At 44.6% G+C, this 19746-nt stretch overlaps 1 protein-coding gene across 1 annotated transcript in view; it reads left to right on the top strand.

The window, feature by feature from the left end:
- SLC16A10 (solute carrier family 16 member 10) overlaps positions 1–19746 on the top strand; it is a 268532-nt gene that overhangs the window by 160316 nt on the left and 88470 nt on the right. The window contains exon 2 of the mRNA XM_029595256.1: positions 13045–13189. Coding sequence (XP_029451116.1) covers positions 13045–13189 — 145 coding nt within the window. The remainder of the gene's footprint in view (positions 1–13044; positions 13190–19746) is intronic.

Genomic DNA, 19746 nt, shown 5'->3' with positions numbered 1-19746 from the left:
AGTTACAATCGCAGTTTTCACAGAACAATACAGGCCCGCCCCATCGATGTAACAACCTCAAACTCACTGCGGTTCTGGAAAGTAATCTACGGCAATAACAACAAACATGAAACTGCTAAGCCTTTTTTAAAAAAGGGGGATCATGTTAGACTGTCAAAAACTAAAGGGAAATTTGAAAAAGGTTATGAACAAACATGGACAGATGAGATATTTATAATTACTGACGTCCTAAGCAGGGGACAGAAAACAGTGTACAAGATACAAGATTATGGTGAGGAAACCATTCAAGGTTCTTTTTATCCTGAAGAATTACAGAAAGTCAGCCCTCAACAGGACAGAATATACCGCGTTGATAAGGTTCTAAAGGTAAAAGGGAGAGGTAAGAACAAGCAGTGCTTTGTGAAATGGCGAGGATGGCCTGAAAAATTTAACAGCTGGATAAAAGCATCAGAGATTCAAAACATTTGATTTGAAAAGGCCTTGTCTCATAAAAAGAAAAAAATGAATGAAGGGGGATTTTACGTAACGCTGCCTAGTAACGCCTCTGTGAGAATATTTCCACAAAACAACAGCTCTAATTTCACCACACAATTAGCTAGACCTTTGGACCTACAGGGCCCGTGGGAAGTGGGTCTGGTGGAAATACAGTACCCGAACACATGGGATAATATTAAAGAAGACCATAAATATGTTGTCACCACTGGTGAAGGAAGCACAGAGCATCACTTTGTTGTACGAAGAGGGTATTATGCAACCGTTCAAAACCTGACGGATCAAATGAACCACGACATGAACAGTGTCCTCAAAGCCATGGCACCACGAATCATCTATGACCCCAATATCCGAAGAATCAAATTAAAATCAGAGGACAAAGCAGTAATTTCTGCAGGGGGTGACTTAGCGACCATTTTGGGGCTAGAAGCTAAAACGAATACGAACCGCTCGCTATTTCCAACGGATATCACAGGAGGGTTTAATACCCTATACCTGTATACGGATATTGTAGAGCACCAGCTGGTGGGAGACCATTTTGTGCAGCTGCTTCGTTGTGTTCCCACTAAAGGGGGTAAGGACGAGTTTATCACCTTCACTTATGATAAACCGCATTATGTTCCTGTGAACAAGCAGCACATAGACACCATAACATTTGAAATAAAGACGGACCAGAACCAACACGTCTCATTTCGCTATGGGAAAGTGATCCTTAAGCTACATCTGCGACCCCGGAAAACTATTTTTTAAAATGGTTGTGGTTAAATACTATGGGGACCCTGGCGCATACAGAAATTACTATGCAGCACAGGCCGGTGAAGGCCTTTCGGGGTATTACTGTGCTCCGGTCATGTACGGGGCTGGGATAGGCGGAATTTTTCGTAGTCTCTTTAGAAAAGCAATACCTCTTTTGAGAAGGGGTTTTGAGATTGTTAAACCTCATGTGAAAAGTGCAGCAAAAAACATCGCCAAAGATGTTATGGGCCGTGTCACAACGGCGGTTCTGCATAAAATGAACAATAACACAGAGCAGGAGGGGTCAGGATTAGTGGTTATTAGAAGAGCTGTTAAAAGAAAGAGAACCAATCAACAGGGGCCTCCTGCTCTGTGTTATTGTTCATTTTATGCAGAACCGCCGTTGTGACACGGCCCATAACATCTTTGGCGATGTTTTTTGCTGCACTTTTCACATGAGGTTTAACAATCTCAAAACCCCTTCTCAAAAGAGGTATTGCTTTTCTAAAGAGACTACGAAAAATTCCGCCTATCCCAGCCCCGTACATGACCGGAGCACCGTAATACCCCGAAAGGCCTTCACCGGCCTGTGCTGCATAGTAATTTCTGTATGCGCCAGGGTCCCCATAGTATTTAACCACAACCATTTTAAAAAATAGTTTTCCGGGGTCGCAGGTGTAGCTTAAGGATCACTTTCCCATAGCGAAATGAGACGTGTTGGTTCTGGTCCGTCTTTATTTCAAATGTTATGGTGTCTATGTGCTGCTTGTTCACAGGAACATAATGCGGTTTATCATAAGTGAAGGTGATAAACTCGTCCTTACCCCCTTTAGTGGGAACACAACGAAGCAGCTGCACAAAATGGTCTCCCACCAGCTGGTGCTCTACAATATCCGTATACAGGTATAGGGTATTAAACCCTCCTGTGATATCCGTTGGAAATAGCGAGCGGTTCGTATTCGTTTTAGCTTCTAGCCCCAAAATGGTCGCTAAGTCACCCCCTGCAGAAATTACTGCTTTGTCCTCTGATTTTAATTTGATTCTTCGGATATTGGGGTCATAGATGATTCGTGGTGCCATGGCTTTGAGGACACTGTTCATGTCGTGGTTCATTTGATCCGTCAGGTTTTGAACGGTTGCATAATACCCTCTTCGTACAACAAAGTGATGCTCTGTGCTTCCTTCACCAGTGGTGACAACATATTTATGGTCTTCTTTAATATTATCCCATGTGTTCGGGTACTGTATTTCCACCAGACCCACTTCCCACGGGCCCTGTAGGTCCAAAGGTCTAGCTAATTGTGTGGTGAAATTAGAGCTGTTGTTTTGTGGAAATATTCTCACAGAGGCGTTACTAGGCAGCGTTACGTAAAATCCCCCTTCATTCATTTTTTTCTTTTTATGAGACAAGGCCTTTTCAAATCAAATGTTTTGAATCTCTGATGCTTTTATCCAGCTGTTAAATTTTTCAGGCCATCCTCGCCATTTCACAAAGCACTGCTTGTTCTTACCTCTCCCTTTTACCTTTAGAACCTTATCAACGCGGTATATTCTGTCCTGTTGAGGGCTGACTTTCTGTAATTCTTCAGGATAAAAAGAACCTTGAATGGTTTCCTCACCATAATCTTGTATCTTGTACACTGTTTTCTGTCCCCTGCTTAGGACGTCGGTAATTATAAATATCTCATCTGTCCATGTTTGTTCATAACCTTTTTCAAATTTCCCTTTAGTTTTTGACAGTCTAACATGATCCCCCTTTTTTAAAAAAGGCTTAGCAGTTTCATGTTTGTTGTTATTGCCGTAGATTACTTTCCAGAACCGCAGTGAGTTTGAGGGTGTTACATCGATGGGGCGGGCCTGTATTGTTCTGTGAAAACTGCGATTGTAACTGTTCATAAAAGCCGGAAGCACATCTTCATAGCGAAAAGTGTTGCGCGCTGTAAAGTATCGCCACATTTTGGATTTTAAAGTCCTGTTAAATCTCTCCACAACTGCTGCCTTAACATCGTTGTTGGTCACAAAATGCTGAATGCCCCTGTATTTTAACAAACTCTTCACAGATCTGTTTAAAAACTCTTTACCTCTGTCTGTTTGTATTTTGTTGGGAACACGACCACCTTTAAATATATTTTCAAAGGCCTCTGCCACTTCACGACCTGTTTTTGTTTTTAGGGTCACAGCCCATGCGTATTTTGACAAAACATCTATCACCGTCAAAATGTATTTGTAGCCTCTGTTATAACCAGACAAGGCTGTCATATCAACCAAATCTGCCTGCCATTGCCAATCTATATCTGACACTATGGTTTTATTTCTTTTAAATCGTACCCTAGCAGGTTTGTGTAAAGAATAAGCATCTTGTTCTGTAAGCCAATCAATCACTTGTTTCTTGGTCACAGACGGCATACATGCTTTAGCTGCCTGCAAAAGAGGTGTTATACCGCCAAAACTGCCGGTATTTCCTGGCTCATTATAAATTTTCTTTAAGATCCGCTGGTGCATTCTTGTTTTTTTATATGGCTGTAAAATACAGAAGTCTGTTTTTTTTAAAACAAAACTAAAGCCTTGTGTTTCACCATTGCAAACCTACACCCCCCACTGCTTTCAATTATCCTCTGCTCAGATTTAGGTCTGGGGGAAGGTCGGATTGAGGCAGAGGGGGCGGAGGGAAGGGGTGTAATTGGATTCTCCGTCTCTGTGTACAGAATGAGTCACAGTTTCCTGCCAGCTCTCTGGTAACTTTTTTTATTGGGGCATGCCTATCTACAGCAAGGGCTTGGAGGGGTGGGCTTGGGCTTCTGGTGACATCACTGGGGGGGTTTGGCTTGGGGGTTTGAGTGACAGCGTACCCTTTATACTACCCGGGTCCCTAGTCTTTTGGAAAAAAAAAAAAAAAAACCTGTCTTTTGCAAAGTTTGATCCTGCAGTTCATGCAATTCACCACCGGCAGCTTCAATCACTTGTTTTAAAAAAAAAACCAAATCCTTGTCAACAGAACGAGCCACTGTTTTTCTGCCTCCTATCAGCTTGTATTTTGTTTGGTTTTTTAAAAACAGAGTGGCTAGAAAAAAAGCATATTTCCTGCAGTTTTCCTGCCTCCTAAAAGCATACTACCGGCTCCGACATCATTAAAAAGGCATCAGGAGGTTCTAGGAGCGCATATTTCGGGACTTTTGTATTGTACTTCCGGTGAAATCATCAAAAACAGCCAGAGTCCATTAATACTGACATCATTAAAAAAGCGACAGGACCCTTTCTGATGACGTTTTAGGGGGTGTGTTTTTGGGGGGCGGTGTGGGGTGGACTTCCGGTGATGTCATACCCGCTACGTCACAGGGGGGTGTGGCTGGGGGTTGGGGTGTGGGCGGGGTCATCCGTGACATCATGGGGGGCGGTTTGGGGGTGGGAGGGGCTCCCCATTCACTTCTATTGGGAGGGGAGGAGCATCGATGGGGTCTGGGCGGGGTCTGGGGCGGGGGCCAGGGGCGGAAGGGGTGGGGCTGGGGCAGAAGGGGTGGGGCCTGGGGCGGAAGGGGTGGGGCCTGGGGCGTGGTCGAGGGCGGGATGAGGCGGGAGGGGCGTGGCTACACCCCCATTCACTTCTATGGGGAGTGGGCGGGGCTTAGACCGGAAGTGAATGCTGATTGGCTGCGGAAGGGGTGGGGCCTGTGGCGGAAGGGGTGTGGTTGGGGGCGTGGTCGAGGGCGGGAGGAGGCGGGAGGGGGCGTGGCTACGCCCCCATTCACTTCTATGGGGAGTGGGCGGGGCGTGGGCGGGGCTTAGACCGGAAGTGAACGCTGATTGGCTGCTGTCATCCTTATCTCACCTGTCAATCAGTTTGATTGATCGTGTACCCATTATACAATTCTGGTCGCCGCATCTCAAAAAAGATATAATTGCGATGGAGAAGGTACAGAGAAGGGCTACCAAAATGATAAGGGGAATGGAACAGCTCCCATATGAGGAAAGACTAAAGAGGTTAGGACTTTTCAGCTTAGAGAAGACATGGCGGGATATGATAGAGATGTTTAAAATTATGAGAGGTCTAGAATGGGTAGATGTGAATCGGTTATTTACTCATTCGGATAACAGAAAGACTAGGGGGCACTCCATGAAGTTAACTTGGGGCACATTTAAAACTAATCGGAGAAAGTTCTTTTTTACTCAATACACAATTAAACTCTGGAATTTGTTGCCAGAGGATGTGGTTAGTGCAGTTAGAATAGCGGTGTTTAAAAAAGGCTTGGATAAGTTCTTGGAGGAGAAGTCCATTACCTGCTATTAAGTTCACTTAGAGAATAGCCACTGCCATTAGCAATGGTAACATGGAATATACCGTATTTTTCGCTCCATAAGACGCACTTATTTTCCCCCAAAAGTGGGGGCAAAATGTCTGTGCGTCTTATGGAGCGAATGCAGTGTCTCTCCCTCTCACACGCGATCCCCTCCTCCTCTTCCCAACTCAGCCCAATCAGTATGGCGCAGGTCAAACAGCAGCTGTTTGAACCGTGTGCGCTATGGCGGCCCCTCCAGTTCAAACAGTTCCCTGCAGGTCCGCTGTTTCCGGGGTGCCGAGGAGCGAGATGGAGGGAGGTTTATTTCATACTGTATCTCCAGAAGCAGCATGTGTGTGTGTGTAGGGGTGGAGGCACGACGAGGCAAAGCCTGCCGATCTACCCTGTCCACTCGGGAGGCCATCTGACTCATTGCCCCTTCCCACCCGCCTTAGGGCCCGGGCCGGGAGCGCGTTCTCCGCGCCGTGTCCATGGTGACACTTCCACGCGGCCCCCGGCCTCCTGCAGCACGCCGACTTTGGTTGCCGGCGGGCGGTCGCGGGCTCTGATTGGTCGGTTTCAACAGACGCGAGCGGATTGAAAATAATTAGATGCGCTCATGTGGGGCCAGCCTGAGAGGAGGCGAGAAAGCTGATTTGAGCCCAGGTTCCGCACGGAGCAGGGCGGGCGCTTCACAATCACTGGGCGAATGCAGCTGCTTCTTATTTACAGCTCAGCACAGGCTTTCCCTTACCCCGCTTCTTCTCTGTGCTATTAGTCGAGGGCGTGCCTCCTGCCGGCTCCGCAAGTATTTCGTTTTCTTCTTTGCTGATTCTGTTTGAATGCTTGTGGCTGGGTCCTGGCGCGGAGCTGTGGAAGCTGCTCTGGCCCTTTTGTTATGGCGGTGGTGTCTGTCTGTAGGTGCAAGCGTGTGGCTGAGCGCACGCAGCGATCGCTCTTGTTGCAGCAGTGGCTTTTATCTTGGCTTCGCCAGGTATTGAGTCTGGAGTTGCTTGCTGCAGCTGGAGGATTTGTGAGGTCTGTTATATTTAGTGTATTGGGAGGGCACTTTGGGCTCCGCTTCTTCCTGGTTGCAGCAAACAAGACAAGTGGCATGAGCCAGCGGACTGTGTGAGTGAAAACAACCTCGGATGTTTGTCCTGCGCCATACTGATTGGGCTGAGTTGGGAGGAGGAAGAGGGGGATGGGGCGCTAGAGGGTGAGACGCTACATTCGCTCCAGGGGGAGCTCCGTTCAGAGCCCGTCATGGGGACAAAATTTTTTTTTCTTATTTTCCTCCTCAAAATCCTAGGTGCGTCCTATGGTCAGGGGCGTCTTATGGACCGCAAAATACGGTACTTAGTTTTTGGGCACTTGCCAGGTTCTTATGGCCTGGATTGGCCACTGTTGGAAACAGGATGATGGGCTTGATGGACCCTTGATCTGAACCAGTATGGCATTTTCTTATGTTCTTATGTTCTTAAGAATATCTGGTGAACCTGAGGGAGACGAAGAAAGAAATCAAGAAAGCAAAAAGTCAGGCAGAAGAAAGGATAGCCAAAGAGGTAAAACGAAGTGTCAAAACATTTTAGTGCTGAAAGGTCTATTAAGAGACCTTTCAGCACTATGTGAATAGTTTTTTACTGTAAAATTACTGTAAGTTACTCCTACTCTTGTTTCATTCCTTCTCCAGTTCCAACTACCCTGTTTTATTGTAACTTTTTGTTCCTTTCCACTTGTTATTTGCTTAAGGTTATTACACCCCCTGTTACCTGTAAACCGGCATGATATGATAGTATCATGAATGCCGGTATAGAAAAAGCTTTAAATAAATAAATAAATAAATAAATAAATACATTTTTCAGATATCTCAGAGAAAGGTCCAAAGTGGTATAGTGAAATTGAAAGGTGACAAAGATCAATGTGTGGAGAGAGATGAAGAAATTACCCAAATATTAAATAAAAACTTCAGTTTGGTGTTCACTAAAGAAGACCCTGAAGGAAGGACTGTTTCTAGTTAACAAGACTGTGGATGGGGGGTGGAGTAAACTCTGTTTACAGAAGAAAATGTATGGGAAGAGCTAGGAAAACTGAAAGTAGGCAAGGCCAAGGGGCTGGATGAGATTACATCCCAGGATACTGAGGGAGTTCAGAGATGTGCTAGCAGATCTGCTGAAGGACCTGTTCATTAGATCCCTGGAAACAGGAGTGGTACTGCAAGTTTGGAGAAGAGCGGTGGTGGTGGTCCCACTTCACAAGAGTGGGAGCAGTGAAGAGGCTGGAAACTACAGATTGGTTAGTCTTACCTCAGTGGTAGGAAAATTATAGAGACGCTGAAGGAAAGGACAGTGAATTATCTAGCTACAATCCAGTGGGTTGCTCAATCCGAGGCAGCATTTTTTGATTGGGTGACTAGAGAATTGGATCAGGGAAGAGTGCTTGATATGATTTACTTGGATTTTAGTAAAACTTTTGATATGATCTCACATAGGAGACTCGTGAATAAAATGAGAAGCTTGGGAGTGGGTGCCAAGGTAATAGCGTGGAATGAAATCTGGTTGACTGACATTAGACAGCGTGTAATGGTAAATGGAACCTACTCTGAAGAAAGAATGGTGTTAAGTGGAGTGCCATAGGATTGGTTTTGGGACCAATTCTGTTCAATATCTTTGTGAATGACTTGGCAGAAGAGACAAAAGATAAAGTTTGTCTATTTGTGGATGATACTAAGATCTGCAACAGAGTGGACATGTCTGAAGGAGTAGAGAGAATGAAAAGTGATTTAAGAAAACTTGAAGAGTGGTCAAGGATTTGGTAGCTGGGATTCAATGGCAAGAAGTGCTGAATCATGCATCTGGGGTGCGGCAATCTGAAAGAGCTTTATGAGATGGACGGTGAAAGTCTAATGCACATGGACTGGGAAAGGGACCTTGGGGTGATATTATCTGATCTGAAGATGGTGAAGCAATATGACAAGGCGATAGCTAAAGCCAGAAGAATACTGGGCTGCACAGAGAGAAGAATACCCAGTAAGAAAAAAGAGGTAATAATGCCCTTGTACAGGTCCTTGGTGAGGTCTCACCTGGAGTACTGCGTTCAATACTGGTGCCCGAATCTCAAAAAGGATAAAGTCAGAATAGAGGTGGTCAAATAAGAGCAACCAAAATGGTGAGGGATTAGCATTGGAAGACATATGAGGAGAGGCTGAAGGTTCTGAATATGTACATCCTGGAAGAGAGGAGGTACAGGAGAGATTTGATACAGATCTTCAGATATCTGAAAGATTTTAATGATGCACAAACATCAAACCTTTGCCATTGGAAAGAAATCAATAGAACTAGGGGTCATGAAATAAAATTCCAGGGAGGACAACTCAGAAACAGTGTAAGAAAATGTTTCTTCACGGAGAGAGTGGTGAATGCCTGAATTGCCCTCCCGGAAGAGGTGGTAAAGACAAAACAGTCAAGGAATTTGTGAGATAAATACTGTGGATCCCTAAAGGCTAGTGGTTGTAAATAAAGGGTAACTGGGGATGGGGGTAACTGGGAATAACTTGCTGTTGTGGCAGTTGATACCCTTAACAATTAAGCCTTGATACTATTAATGCAACTCCATCATTGCTCTCTGCTTCAACGGCAGTGAGAATAGGGGAAATGGATTCAGACAGCAACCAACAAGGGCCCCAACTTTTATAGTTTGGGGAACAAATAAACATGGGGGTAACTAGCTGATTCGGTACTTACTATCCTTAATCACTAAGGCCAGGATTCATCATTGGATATTGGAGTTAGCCAATTAAGTTATCTAGCTAACTCAACTCCTCCCAGTTATGCCTCTGGAATGCCCCTAAACTTAGGAGGCAACATTCTAGCCGCCTAACTTATTAGGTGGCTATAATTTAGCTGGATATGTACCCAGATGTTCATTTAGCTTGTTAACTTCTGAGTTAGCTGGCTAAATGCTTTTGAATGTGGACCTCGAAATGGAAATAGATTTAAATCATTTCTGTATCACTTTTCCCATTTTACTTCTCAAGGCAGAGTTGAAAGGGAGAAAACTGAGCAGAGTTTTTTGAGATCTTCTCATTTAGAATTGCTGAAATTTCCTTCCCCACAATACATTTAGATTGGTGCAAACTAGAATGACATCCTTTCAATACCAGGCTCCTTTGGTGTAGAATGTTCTTGCCCTGGACTTTATGCATGAAGAAAAGTTATTTAAAATTTAGATAATTGATAAAAGCCTAATTATTTTCCCAAATACTTGACAGGGAGGATAACTTTCAAACAAATGTGTGCAGCGGAATTTATGTGTATATATTCCCTCGCATAGTTTTACCATAGTATTTTATAACCCAGTATATAATATATATACGTTTTATAAAATATGCGTATCTCTACTCCACAACAAGGATTAACTTTAAGATAGCTGGGCATATTCAGTGGTGCTGAATATCCCAATTTAGTTAGCCAGATAGGTGTATCTGGCTAACTTAGGGGGCCATTTTCTAAAGCTATCGCACGCGTGCGATAGCTAGCTCGGGGCAGAGTCAGCCCCGGAAGAGGAGGAGTCGGGGCGGCACCAGGGCCGACTCTGCGAAGATTTCCCAGACAGCGAAAAGTACGCATTCTTTTCGCTGTCATTTTCGCGCCGAATAACTACACTTTTTATGGTGTAGTTATTTGGCGCGACGCTGGCAGTGATCGCACCGCCGCGATGCGATCGCTGCCTGCTAGCGCAGGACCGCCCCCCGTTTCGCCCCCCGCTACCACGGGATTCACTATGCCTTGCGGCATTAGTAAATCCAGCCCTTAACTAGCCACTCAGCAGCTGAATATTGGCCCCAGGAAATATTTCTTTACAGAGAGGGTAGTGGATGCATGAAATAGCCTTCCAGTTTAGATGGTGGAGGCAAAAACATTATCTGAATTCAAGAAAACATGGGATAAATGCAGGGGATTTCTGAGAAAATGATGATAATTAGAAGGGTTAGGTAAATGAGATGAGATAGGCAGACTAGAGGGATTATATGGTCTTTTTCTGCTGTCATGTTTCTATGTAACATAGGTACATATGCAGGCTTATGCATAAATATATGTAATGCATTGAACGCACTTTTCCTACCTATTTTTAAATGTACATATGTGCATATATTTTACGCATGAAAGTAAAGTAGGACTTACTTGTGTAAACTGGTTAATTTTAAAATATGCGTGTCAAGAAAATTACCAGTTTTACCAATTAGTCCACCAGTTTGCCCAGTCCTTCTCCAGGTCATCGAACTTTCCTGGTTCTTCAGCCTGAACTTCCCCCACCAGTTAATCCGGACCTCCCACGCAGTCAGTACTAAACAATGAACACATTTAATATTATGGTCCTTTTCTGCCATCACTTCTATAATCTCACTTATACCAGATGATTAGCAGGTGTAAAAATGTTCAAGTAAATTGGAAAATGTACGTGCATGGCCTTATAAAATAGGAACTTAGGTGCATAAGTGTTGGTCTAGTCCAGGAATGTCCCTAGTCTGCCCCTTTTTTTTACCCCCGTATATGTGCACACAAAAGTGAAAATACGTGCATGTTTTTTACTTTTTTAAAATATAAAGTACTTGAGTAGAGGCTGCTTTCATACATATGTGCTAATTTTTATGCAGCATTTTGAAAATTTATCTTTAAATATTTTAAGATCGATTTATTCAAAAGCTATTTAGAAGGATAACTGAAAAGTTATCCGTCTAAATGGCTACCCGGCTATATTCAGAGCCATATGCAGCTAAATTCTAGCTGCATAATGACTTATGGTCATGCTGCTGAATATCCCCACTAAGGGCTGGATTTTCCAACGGCGCAAGCCTCTCTGAATTTGGCAGTAAAGGGGGGTGGGGGGGGGCGAAGCGGGGGGCGGGCCTGTGAAAGCCAGCAGCGATCGCACCACCGTGGTGCTATTGCTGCTGGCTTTCGCACCCAATAGCACCACTCTAACTCCTCTTCCGGTGCTGACGCCACCCTGACTCCGCCCCGATCTAGGTATCGCGTGTGATAGGGTTAGAAAATAACCCCCTAAGTTAGCCAGATAGCAATATCCGGCTAACTTACAGGGTCATTCATCAAATCACATTAGGGATGTTATCACGGGCGATAGGGCCTAGCGCCCACGATAAATGAAGCATCGTGAGATGCGTATACAAATTTTAAAAATTTTCCCAAATGGGAGGAGTTTGGGTAGATTTAGGGCGGAGTAAATTAAAATGAGGGGTGCTTAGTGTTGTGTGCAATAGCGTAACGCACGTTTTAACGCCGGAAATAACTACACTTTTTTTCCTGGCATTATGCTGTGCGATATGCCCAAAGTGGGATTTACATTAAAAATTGAAAATCCCATTTCGTTCTGGAGAGGAAAGAGTGGAGAAGAGAGAGAGAGCCTCTGGGGAGTCACACCTTAGTCAACTTTTTTTACCCCTGTAGGAAGGGCAATTAGTAACTTGAGGTGAGGTTTTGGTGGTGGGCTAGGTTTTGGGGGGAAGTTTTACATGCACAGTCAGAGGTTTGAACAGCACAGTAGACATCAGTGAAGATTTGATGGGATTTGGAGTGAGGAAAGGTACACAAAGATGAGATTTGTATAATGTACTCTCAACCTAGCTTGATGCACTCTCTATCATGCTGCTATCAAGCTAGGTTGAGAGTACATTGTACAAATCTCATCTTTTTGTATCTTTCCTCACTCCAAATCCCATAAAACCTTCACTGATTTCTACTGTGCTGTTCGTACCTCAGACTGTGCATGTAAAATTCCCCCCAAAACCTAGGCCTCCACCAAAATCTCACCTCGAGTTACTATTTACCCCTCCTACAGTGACATAAATAGTTTACTTATATGAGAGCCTTATAAAGATTCGCTCTCGCTTTCTGAGCAGCCCAAAACATGGAAAATCCTGTCGGGGCACTTCTTAGTGTTGAGGTAAAATACCTATGCGATGTGGTAAAATAGCATGTGTTGCGATATCTCAATTTCCCTAACCACACCTCTTTTTTATCGTGGGTGCTATTCATGTGAAATTTATGGGAAAATGAATCTAGGTCTTAGCTAGCTACTCTGTGGCTGAATATCTGCCCCATTTATGTTTTTGCTGCCTTGTTTTTGTTTTATTTACATATTATTTGATTTTATATTTAATTACTTGTACACTGGTTGGTTGGCTTCTGTAGAAAATTGGTTTATAAAATAAGGTAGTTGTTGCCCTCTATGGCAGAGTCAACAATTAGCAACTACCAAACAGGAAAGAGATTAAGGAGTGATCATTTTTTATGAACTGAAGGTTGCCAGTGTAATAAAGTAGCAGAGAAAGCTTAACTATTCTTAGTTGCATAAGGAGAGGGCTCTCTGGTAAAAAAAAAAAAAAAAAAAAAAAAAAAAAGGGAAGTAATATTGCCCTTGTGTAAGTGTCTAGGGAGAACCCACTTAATATACTGTGTTTTTATACTGTTGCTTTGTGTCCACTCTATCATACTGATGCTATATCTCTTGTTCTGTCTTGCAGCCTGGGTAAACTCACTCTCTATGGGAATGATCTTCTTCTGCTCCCCCATCGTCAGTGTATTCACGGATATATTTGGCTGTCGGAAAACAGCTGTGATTGGGGCTATTGTGGGCTTAGTGGGGCTCCTCTCCAGCTCCTTTGTAAGGTAAATGCTGTGCAAAATGATAGAAGTTCACAAGCCCTGCCCCCCCCCCCTCCCCACTACATCCTGCAGCATGCACCATTGGCACCTTCTTTCTCCAAGTAAAAGACATCCCTTCCCAACATCTATAATGCACTTGGAGAAAATCCTCGGATCAGGGATCAGACAAGCCTTCCCATAACACTCATCCTTGCCTCATCCTCCACGGATCTTCTCTTCCTAAGCTCAGATGCCTAAGCATTTTTTCTTCCGCTACCTAAGCTATTTAATATATGTATATTAGTTTCATTAAATCTATGGTAACCCTCCGCTACCCTCCCCCCCACCTTCCAACCCCCCTTCCAACCCCCTTCCAATCCCTCATTCCTACCCCCTCCCTCGGAATACCTTGTTACCCCAAAAAGCCAACTCTTATCAGTTCTTACCAGTTTTGACACGTTACTCCCCATGCTTAAGCTGATTCCAAGTTTTTCTCTCCCCCTGTTCTATGTAAGACAACTTTGTCACTGTTTTTATGGTTGCAATGTAAACCGGAGTGATAATTAACTCTCTTATTTGAACTTCGGTATAGAAAAGTTATAAATAAATAAATAAATACATAAATTTCAATATGTAAGAGAAAGGAAAACCCAAAAGAAGAATAGTAATAGTAAAAGGAGACAATGAAGTGGTTGAACAGGGGCAAAAGGCAGAAATCTTAGATACATTATCCCAGGACAAGCAGAATGCTAGTCCTCACATATGGGTGACGTCACTGACGGAGCCCTATCACGGAAAACTTTCTGTCAAAGTTTCTAGAACCTTTTGACTGGCACACTGAGCCCACTGAACATCCCCAGCATACCATGATATTCTCAGCCACAGGGGTCTCCCTTCAGTCTTTGTTTTTCCGCGCTGCTTTTGGCATCGCGGAGCAGGAGCCCTGTGTGAACTTCTTCACACAATCTCTGACTAAAAATCAGTTTAAAAGTTAATTTTTTCTCTCACACATCGGGGTCTCTCTCACTTTACCACTGGCCGGTGAGTACAATAATTCCTTTCCGACTCATTCGAGTTTAAAAATTTTTGTCAGATATCCATCGACAGCTGTCGAGGATTATCATGGCCATGGGATTTAAAAAATGTCCCAAATGTAATCAGCTTGACAAATCCCAACACAAAGAGCGTATAATAGGTCCTAAAAATCAAATCCAAAACACACAAAAGGCACCTCTTCTGTCAATTATAAATCAACTAAGGCGTGCAATCAAACAGGGAACATATAAAGGAAACATTTTTGTTAAGGCAGGAGCTGCATCTGCAAGCCTGACGACGTGTCTAACCTCACCCAGTCGGACCGTCCGGTCTATTCTTCATCTGCGGCTCTTACCCGGCCATGAAGCCTATTGGTTGTTGTGAAAGCAATAAAGCCTTAGAAATGTATTTTTCATAAATGACAATTGTTAACAAAGAATAATGTCCCAGTGTCCCGTTGATATTTATACACAAAATTCCCGACAGCGGCTGGTGTTTCGCTGCATGGCTAGCAGCTTCGTCAGGGGTAACAACCTTACAAAAAAAGGAAAAAAATCAATACAGATAGCGGGACAATTAAAGAATCTGCACTTAGCTTGTATTAGCGCAACGCCAACCTCCTTAGAAATGGACTCCAGGTCTTTCAATAGTATATTCACAAAAACCGTGGCACAGAGACCGATTACTCCAGGATAGAATAATTAAATAGCCCGCGTAAAATCAGACTTGATGACATCATAACGCACGGTCACCATGGAAATTGTGTCAACAACCTGTTCCTATAAGAAAACTTGCAACTCTAGAGCAGAATTAAGACCATTAGGATGTACAGTATCTAGCAAATGTATCCAGTGTTTTTCTTCTTGTAAAAGGGCTCCATTAAAATCTCCTTCACGCCATGATGGAAAAAGCTGTTTCAGGACACAGACGCGTAGTGAATCAAAATCATGAGCTTTATCTAAACAGTGTGTGACCAAGGGAGCCGTGGTACGTGCTTTGTTAAAACACGATCTATGCTCTATTATCCGAGTTTTTAACTGTCTTCCTGTTTTGCCCACATACCAAAGGTTACATGGGCATTGAATCAAAAGGTTGTTCTAAGGTTGTTACCCCTGACGAAGCTGCTAGCCATGCAGCGAAACACCAGCCGCTGTCGGGAATTTTGTGTATAAATATCAACGGGACACTGGGACATTATTCTTTGTTAACAATTGTCATTTATGAAAAATACATTTCTAAGGCTTTATTGCTTTCACAACAACCAATAGGCTTCACGGCCGGGTAAGAGCCGCAGATGAAAAATAGACCGGACGGTCCGACCGGGTGAGGTTAGACACGTCGTCAGGCTTGCAGATGCGGCTCCTGCCTTAACAAAAATGTTTCCTTTATAGTTCACTGTTTGATTGCATGCCTTAGTTGATTTATAATCGACAGAAGAGGTGCCTTTTGTGTGTTTTGGTCCAAATGTAATCGGACCATGTTGATTACGGATCCACACCTCGAGTGTGTACTTTGTTTGGGCCAGTCTCATGATGTTTCATCCTGCCCGAAATGTGCATAAATGACCGCTAAAGGTCGCAAAGCATGACAAGAAAAGATGGAACACTTGTTCCACCTTCAACTATTACCTTCCACATCGACGTCCACTCAGTCATCTCCAGCCGGAGCTTCGAAAAGGATAATCCTTAAAAAACGTCGTCTGGAGGGTTCAGGGGATCGTTCATCACCAACCCCATCCGCGGCATCGATCAAGTCAGCATCAGGCGTAGAAAAAACCTTTAAAGCACCGCTTTAAACATTGGCATCGACATCCTTCGATTCCGGAGTCTCTTTTATCCCCGGAGAAGTCAACAGCTAAGCGGCCTCACTTACAAGAAATACTGAGGCCTTCGACACCAAGGCGTTCACCTTCTATCGAAGTGCCAGACATCGAACCTCCACAGGGCCCTGTGGTAGGACCAATGACGCCCCCACCGCCTGCATCAGCTATTATGGAGGAACTGAGCAATTTCATCCGCCAGGCGGTGCGAGAAGCACTCCAGGAGCATCGACCGATGCCCTCACCGAAGCCAACACCATTGTCAATGTCGGTGCCTGCACCGATGCAGGTGCCCATGCCGATACCCGCGCCTATGCCAGTGCCCGCGCCGAGACTGGGGCCATCCCCGAAAACAGGACCCACACCGATGCCAGTACCCATGCCTGGGGCTCCAGAGCAACCGGAATTCTCCATAGTTAAAATGTTGATGGATAGACTTGATGCTCTCATCGGTGCCATCCCACCGCAACCTCTCCCTACTAATCCTAGGGGAATAGAGGATGTTCCTGGACAAAACCGCTTTGATAATCCTCAACCGGGACCTTCAGGACTCTTCAGACCACTGGCTCCATCACTTCCACCGAGGTCTTCTCCAACTTCTCCTTCAAAACAAGTGCCATATGACTCATGGGAGGAGAAAAATACTGATTCCTCATCTGAAAGCTTCATGTCTGAGCCATCTCCTCCTGAAGGAAGGAAAAAGTCTCCACCAGAAGACTTGTCCTTCACTAATTTCATAAAAGATATGGCAGATACAATTCCTTTCAACTTAGTGTCTGAGCAGGATACACGACAGCAGACTTTAGAAGTCTTACAATTCGTAGATCCACCCAAAGAGGTCCTGGCCATTCCTATCCACGAAGTACTTTTGGAATTACAACACAGGCTCTGGGAACATCCATGTTCCGTTCCACCAATTAATAAAAGAGTGGATACTACATATCTTGTCCAACATGTTCCTGGTTACCAAAAGTCACAGTTACCACATCAATCTGTAGTAGTTGAGTCGGCTCAAAAGAAATCCAAAAGAGTACGACCTCATTCCTCTACTCCATGAGGAAAGGAACATCGATTCCTGGACTCTCTAGGGAGAAAGGTATTCCAAGGAGCCATGCTTAACTCCAGGATAGCATCTTACCAACCATATATGACGCAATACCAGAGGAATCTATGGAAGCAGATGCAGAAACTCACTGACTCCCTACCTCAACAGTACCAGGATGCGGCTCAAGCTATCATACATTAAGGACTTGAAGCTGGAAAGCATGAAGCCTGGGCGCCTATGACAACTTTGAAACAGCTTCGAGAGTAGCAGCCTCAGGAATCAGTGCACGCCGATGGGCATGGCTAAAAGCCTCTGACCTCAGGCCTGAGGTACAGGATAAGCTGGTGGATTTACCCTGCGTAGGTGACAACCTGTTTGGGTCACAGGTCCAGGACGCAGTGGCCCAATTAAAAGAACACACGGAGACATTACGACAACTATCGTCAGTCCCACAAGACTCTTCCTCATCAATGTCTCGCCGTCCACCAAGGAAAGAAACCAGGAAACCTTTCTATAGGCAGAGACGGTATTATCCACCAGCATCCGGGGTAGATCTTCTCGCCCACAGCAAAGATCTCAGCCCAGACAGCCTAGAACCGCTAGGCCGCAACCACCACTGCAGACGGGACTGGCTACAGGTTTTTGAAACCACCACCAGAGAGCAAAAGCCATCTCCTCAATCCCAAACCGAGCTTACCAGTAGGAGGTCGAGTTTCCTTCTTCTACAACCATTGGTTACAGATAACAACAGATCAATGGGTACTCTAAATAATATCACGAGGTTACCAACTCAATTTCCTCTCAGTTCCAAGGGACTCTCCTCCAAAACCTCTTTCGCAAAACGAAAATCAGAGAATTCACTTGCAAGCAGAATTATCCACCCTTCTGAGAGCCAGAGCAATAGAACCGGTGCCCCGGACTCAGCAGGGCAGAGGATTCTACTCCTGCTATTTCCTCATTCCAAAGAAAACAGGAGGCCTACGTCCCATCCTAGACCTCAGAAATCTCAACACATTTCTAAGGAAAGAAAAGTTCAGGATGGTTTCTCTAGGCACCATGCTTCCCCTTCTTCAAACCAGAGATTGGCTTTGTTCTCTGGATCTACAAGATGCTTACGCTCACATTCCAATATTCCCTCCTCATCGCAAGTAACTGCGTTTCCTGGTGGGTCAACAACATTTCCAGTACAGACTTCTGCCATTCGGACTTGCCTCAGCTCCCAGAGTGTTCACAAAATGCCTGGCAGTGGTAGCAGCACACTTACACAAGGAAAGTGTACACGCTTCCCCCTACCTAGACGACTGGCTCATCAGAAGTCAATCTCAACAAGAAGCTCTGGCTTCTCTCGGTCGAAAGATTACTCTGCTACACTCGATGGGTTTTCTCATCAGTTACCAAAAGTCCCATCTTATCCCATCTCACGTACTTCAATTCATCGGAGCAGACATGAACACCATCCTTTCAAGAGCTTTCCTACCCAAAGATCGGGCAGAAACACTTTCCCTATTGGCAAAATCGCTATACTCGCAGAAACAAGCCACAGCTCATCAGTTTCTCACTTTACTAGGCCACATGGCCTCCACGGTTCATGTAACTCCTATGGCAAAACTAGCCATGAGAATGACCCAATGGACATTAAGGTCACAATGGAAACAAGCCATTCAACCACTGTCGTCTCCAATTCAAGTAACCGACCAACTACATTCCTCTTTCCTTTGGTGGGCAAACAGGGACAACTTGCGCAAGGGCCTACCCTTCCAACAACCAGTCCCACAGATAACTTTAACTATAGATGCATCCACCTTAGGTTGGGGAGCTCACATAGACATAGACAAAACTCGAAGCAACATTTCAAATCAATTTCCTGGAACTTCGAGCTATACGTTATGCTCTGCATGCGTTCAAGGACTGCCTTTCACACAAGACTGTTCTGATTCAAACAGACAATATAGTAGCCATGTGGTACCTGAACAAACAAGGAGGTACGGGCTCGTATCTCCTTTGTCAAGAAGCAGCACAGATTTGGGACTGGGCCCTGACGCATTCCATGTTTCTCCGGGCCACTTATCTAGCGGGCATCCACAACATAGTTGCAGATCGCCTTAGTCGTCAGTTCCAACCTCACGAGTGGTCCCTGGATCCCTTAGTAGCGACCAGGATATTTCAACGTTGAGGGCAACCAACAATAGACCTCTTTGCATCACACCTGAATCACAAAGTGGACAACATCTGCTCTCTGCACAAGCAGAAACACCAGCCAGCCAAGGATGCCTTTGCTCGCCCTTGGAACTTATGTCTTCTATACGCATATCCTCCGATACCGCTAATAACCAAAACTCTAGTGAAGCTACAACAGGACAAGGGGTCCATGATCCTAATAGCCCCACATTGGCCTCGACAAATGTGGTTTCCCATACTTCTCGATCTCTCAATCGCAGAGCCAATTCGCCTGGGTGTGGCTCCCACTCTCATAACTCAAGATCAGGGCAGGTTGCGCCATCCCAACCTTCAATCCCTATCTCTGACAGCATGGATGTTGAAAGCTTGATCTTACAACCACTCAGTCTTTCCACTAATGTCTCTGAAGTGCTTATAGCTTCACGTAAACCTTCCACACAGAAGAACTATTCTTCGAAATGGAAAAGATTTACTTTGTCTTGCGCACAAAAGGACATTGACCCT

This window comes from Rhinatrema bivittatum, chromosome 3 (assembly GCF_901001135.1).
Source record: "Rhinatrema bivittatum chromosome 3, aRhiBiv1.1, whole genome shotgun sequence".
Taxonomy (NCBI): domain Eukaryota; kingdom Metazoa; phylum Chordata; class Amphibia; order Gymnophiona; family Rhinatrematidae; genus Rhinatrema; species Rhinatrema bivittatum.
Note: the sequence above shows the minus strand (reverse complement) of the source record. Positions and strands in the feature narration are given on the sequence as shown.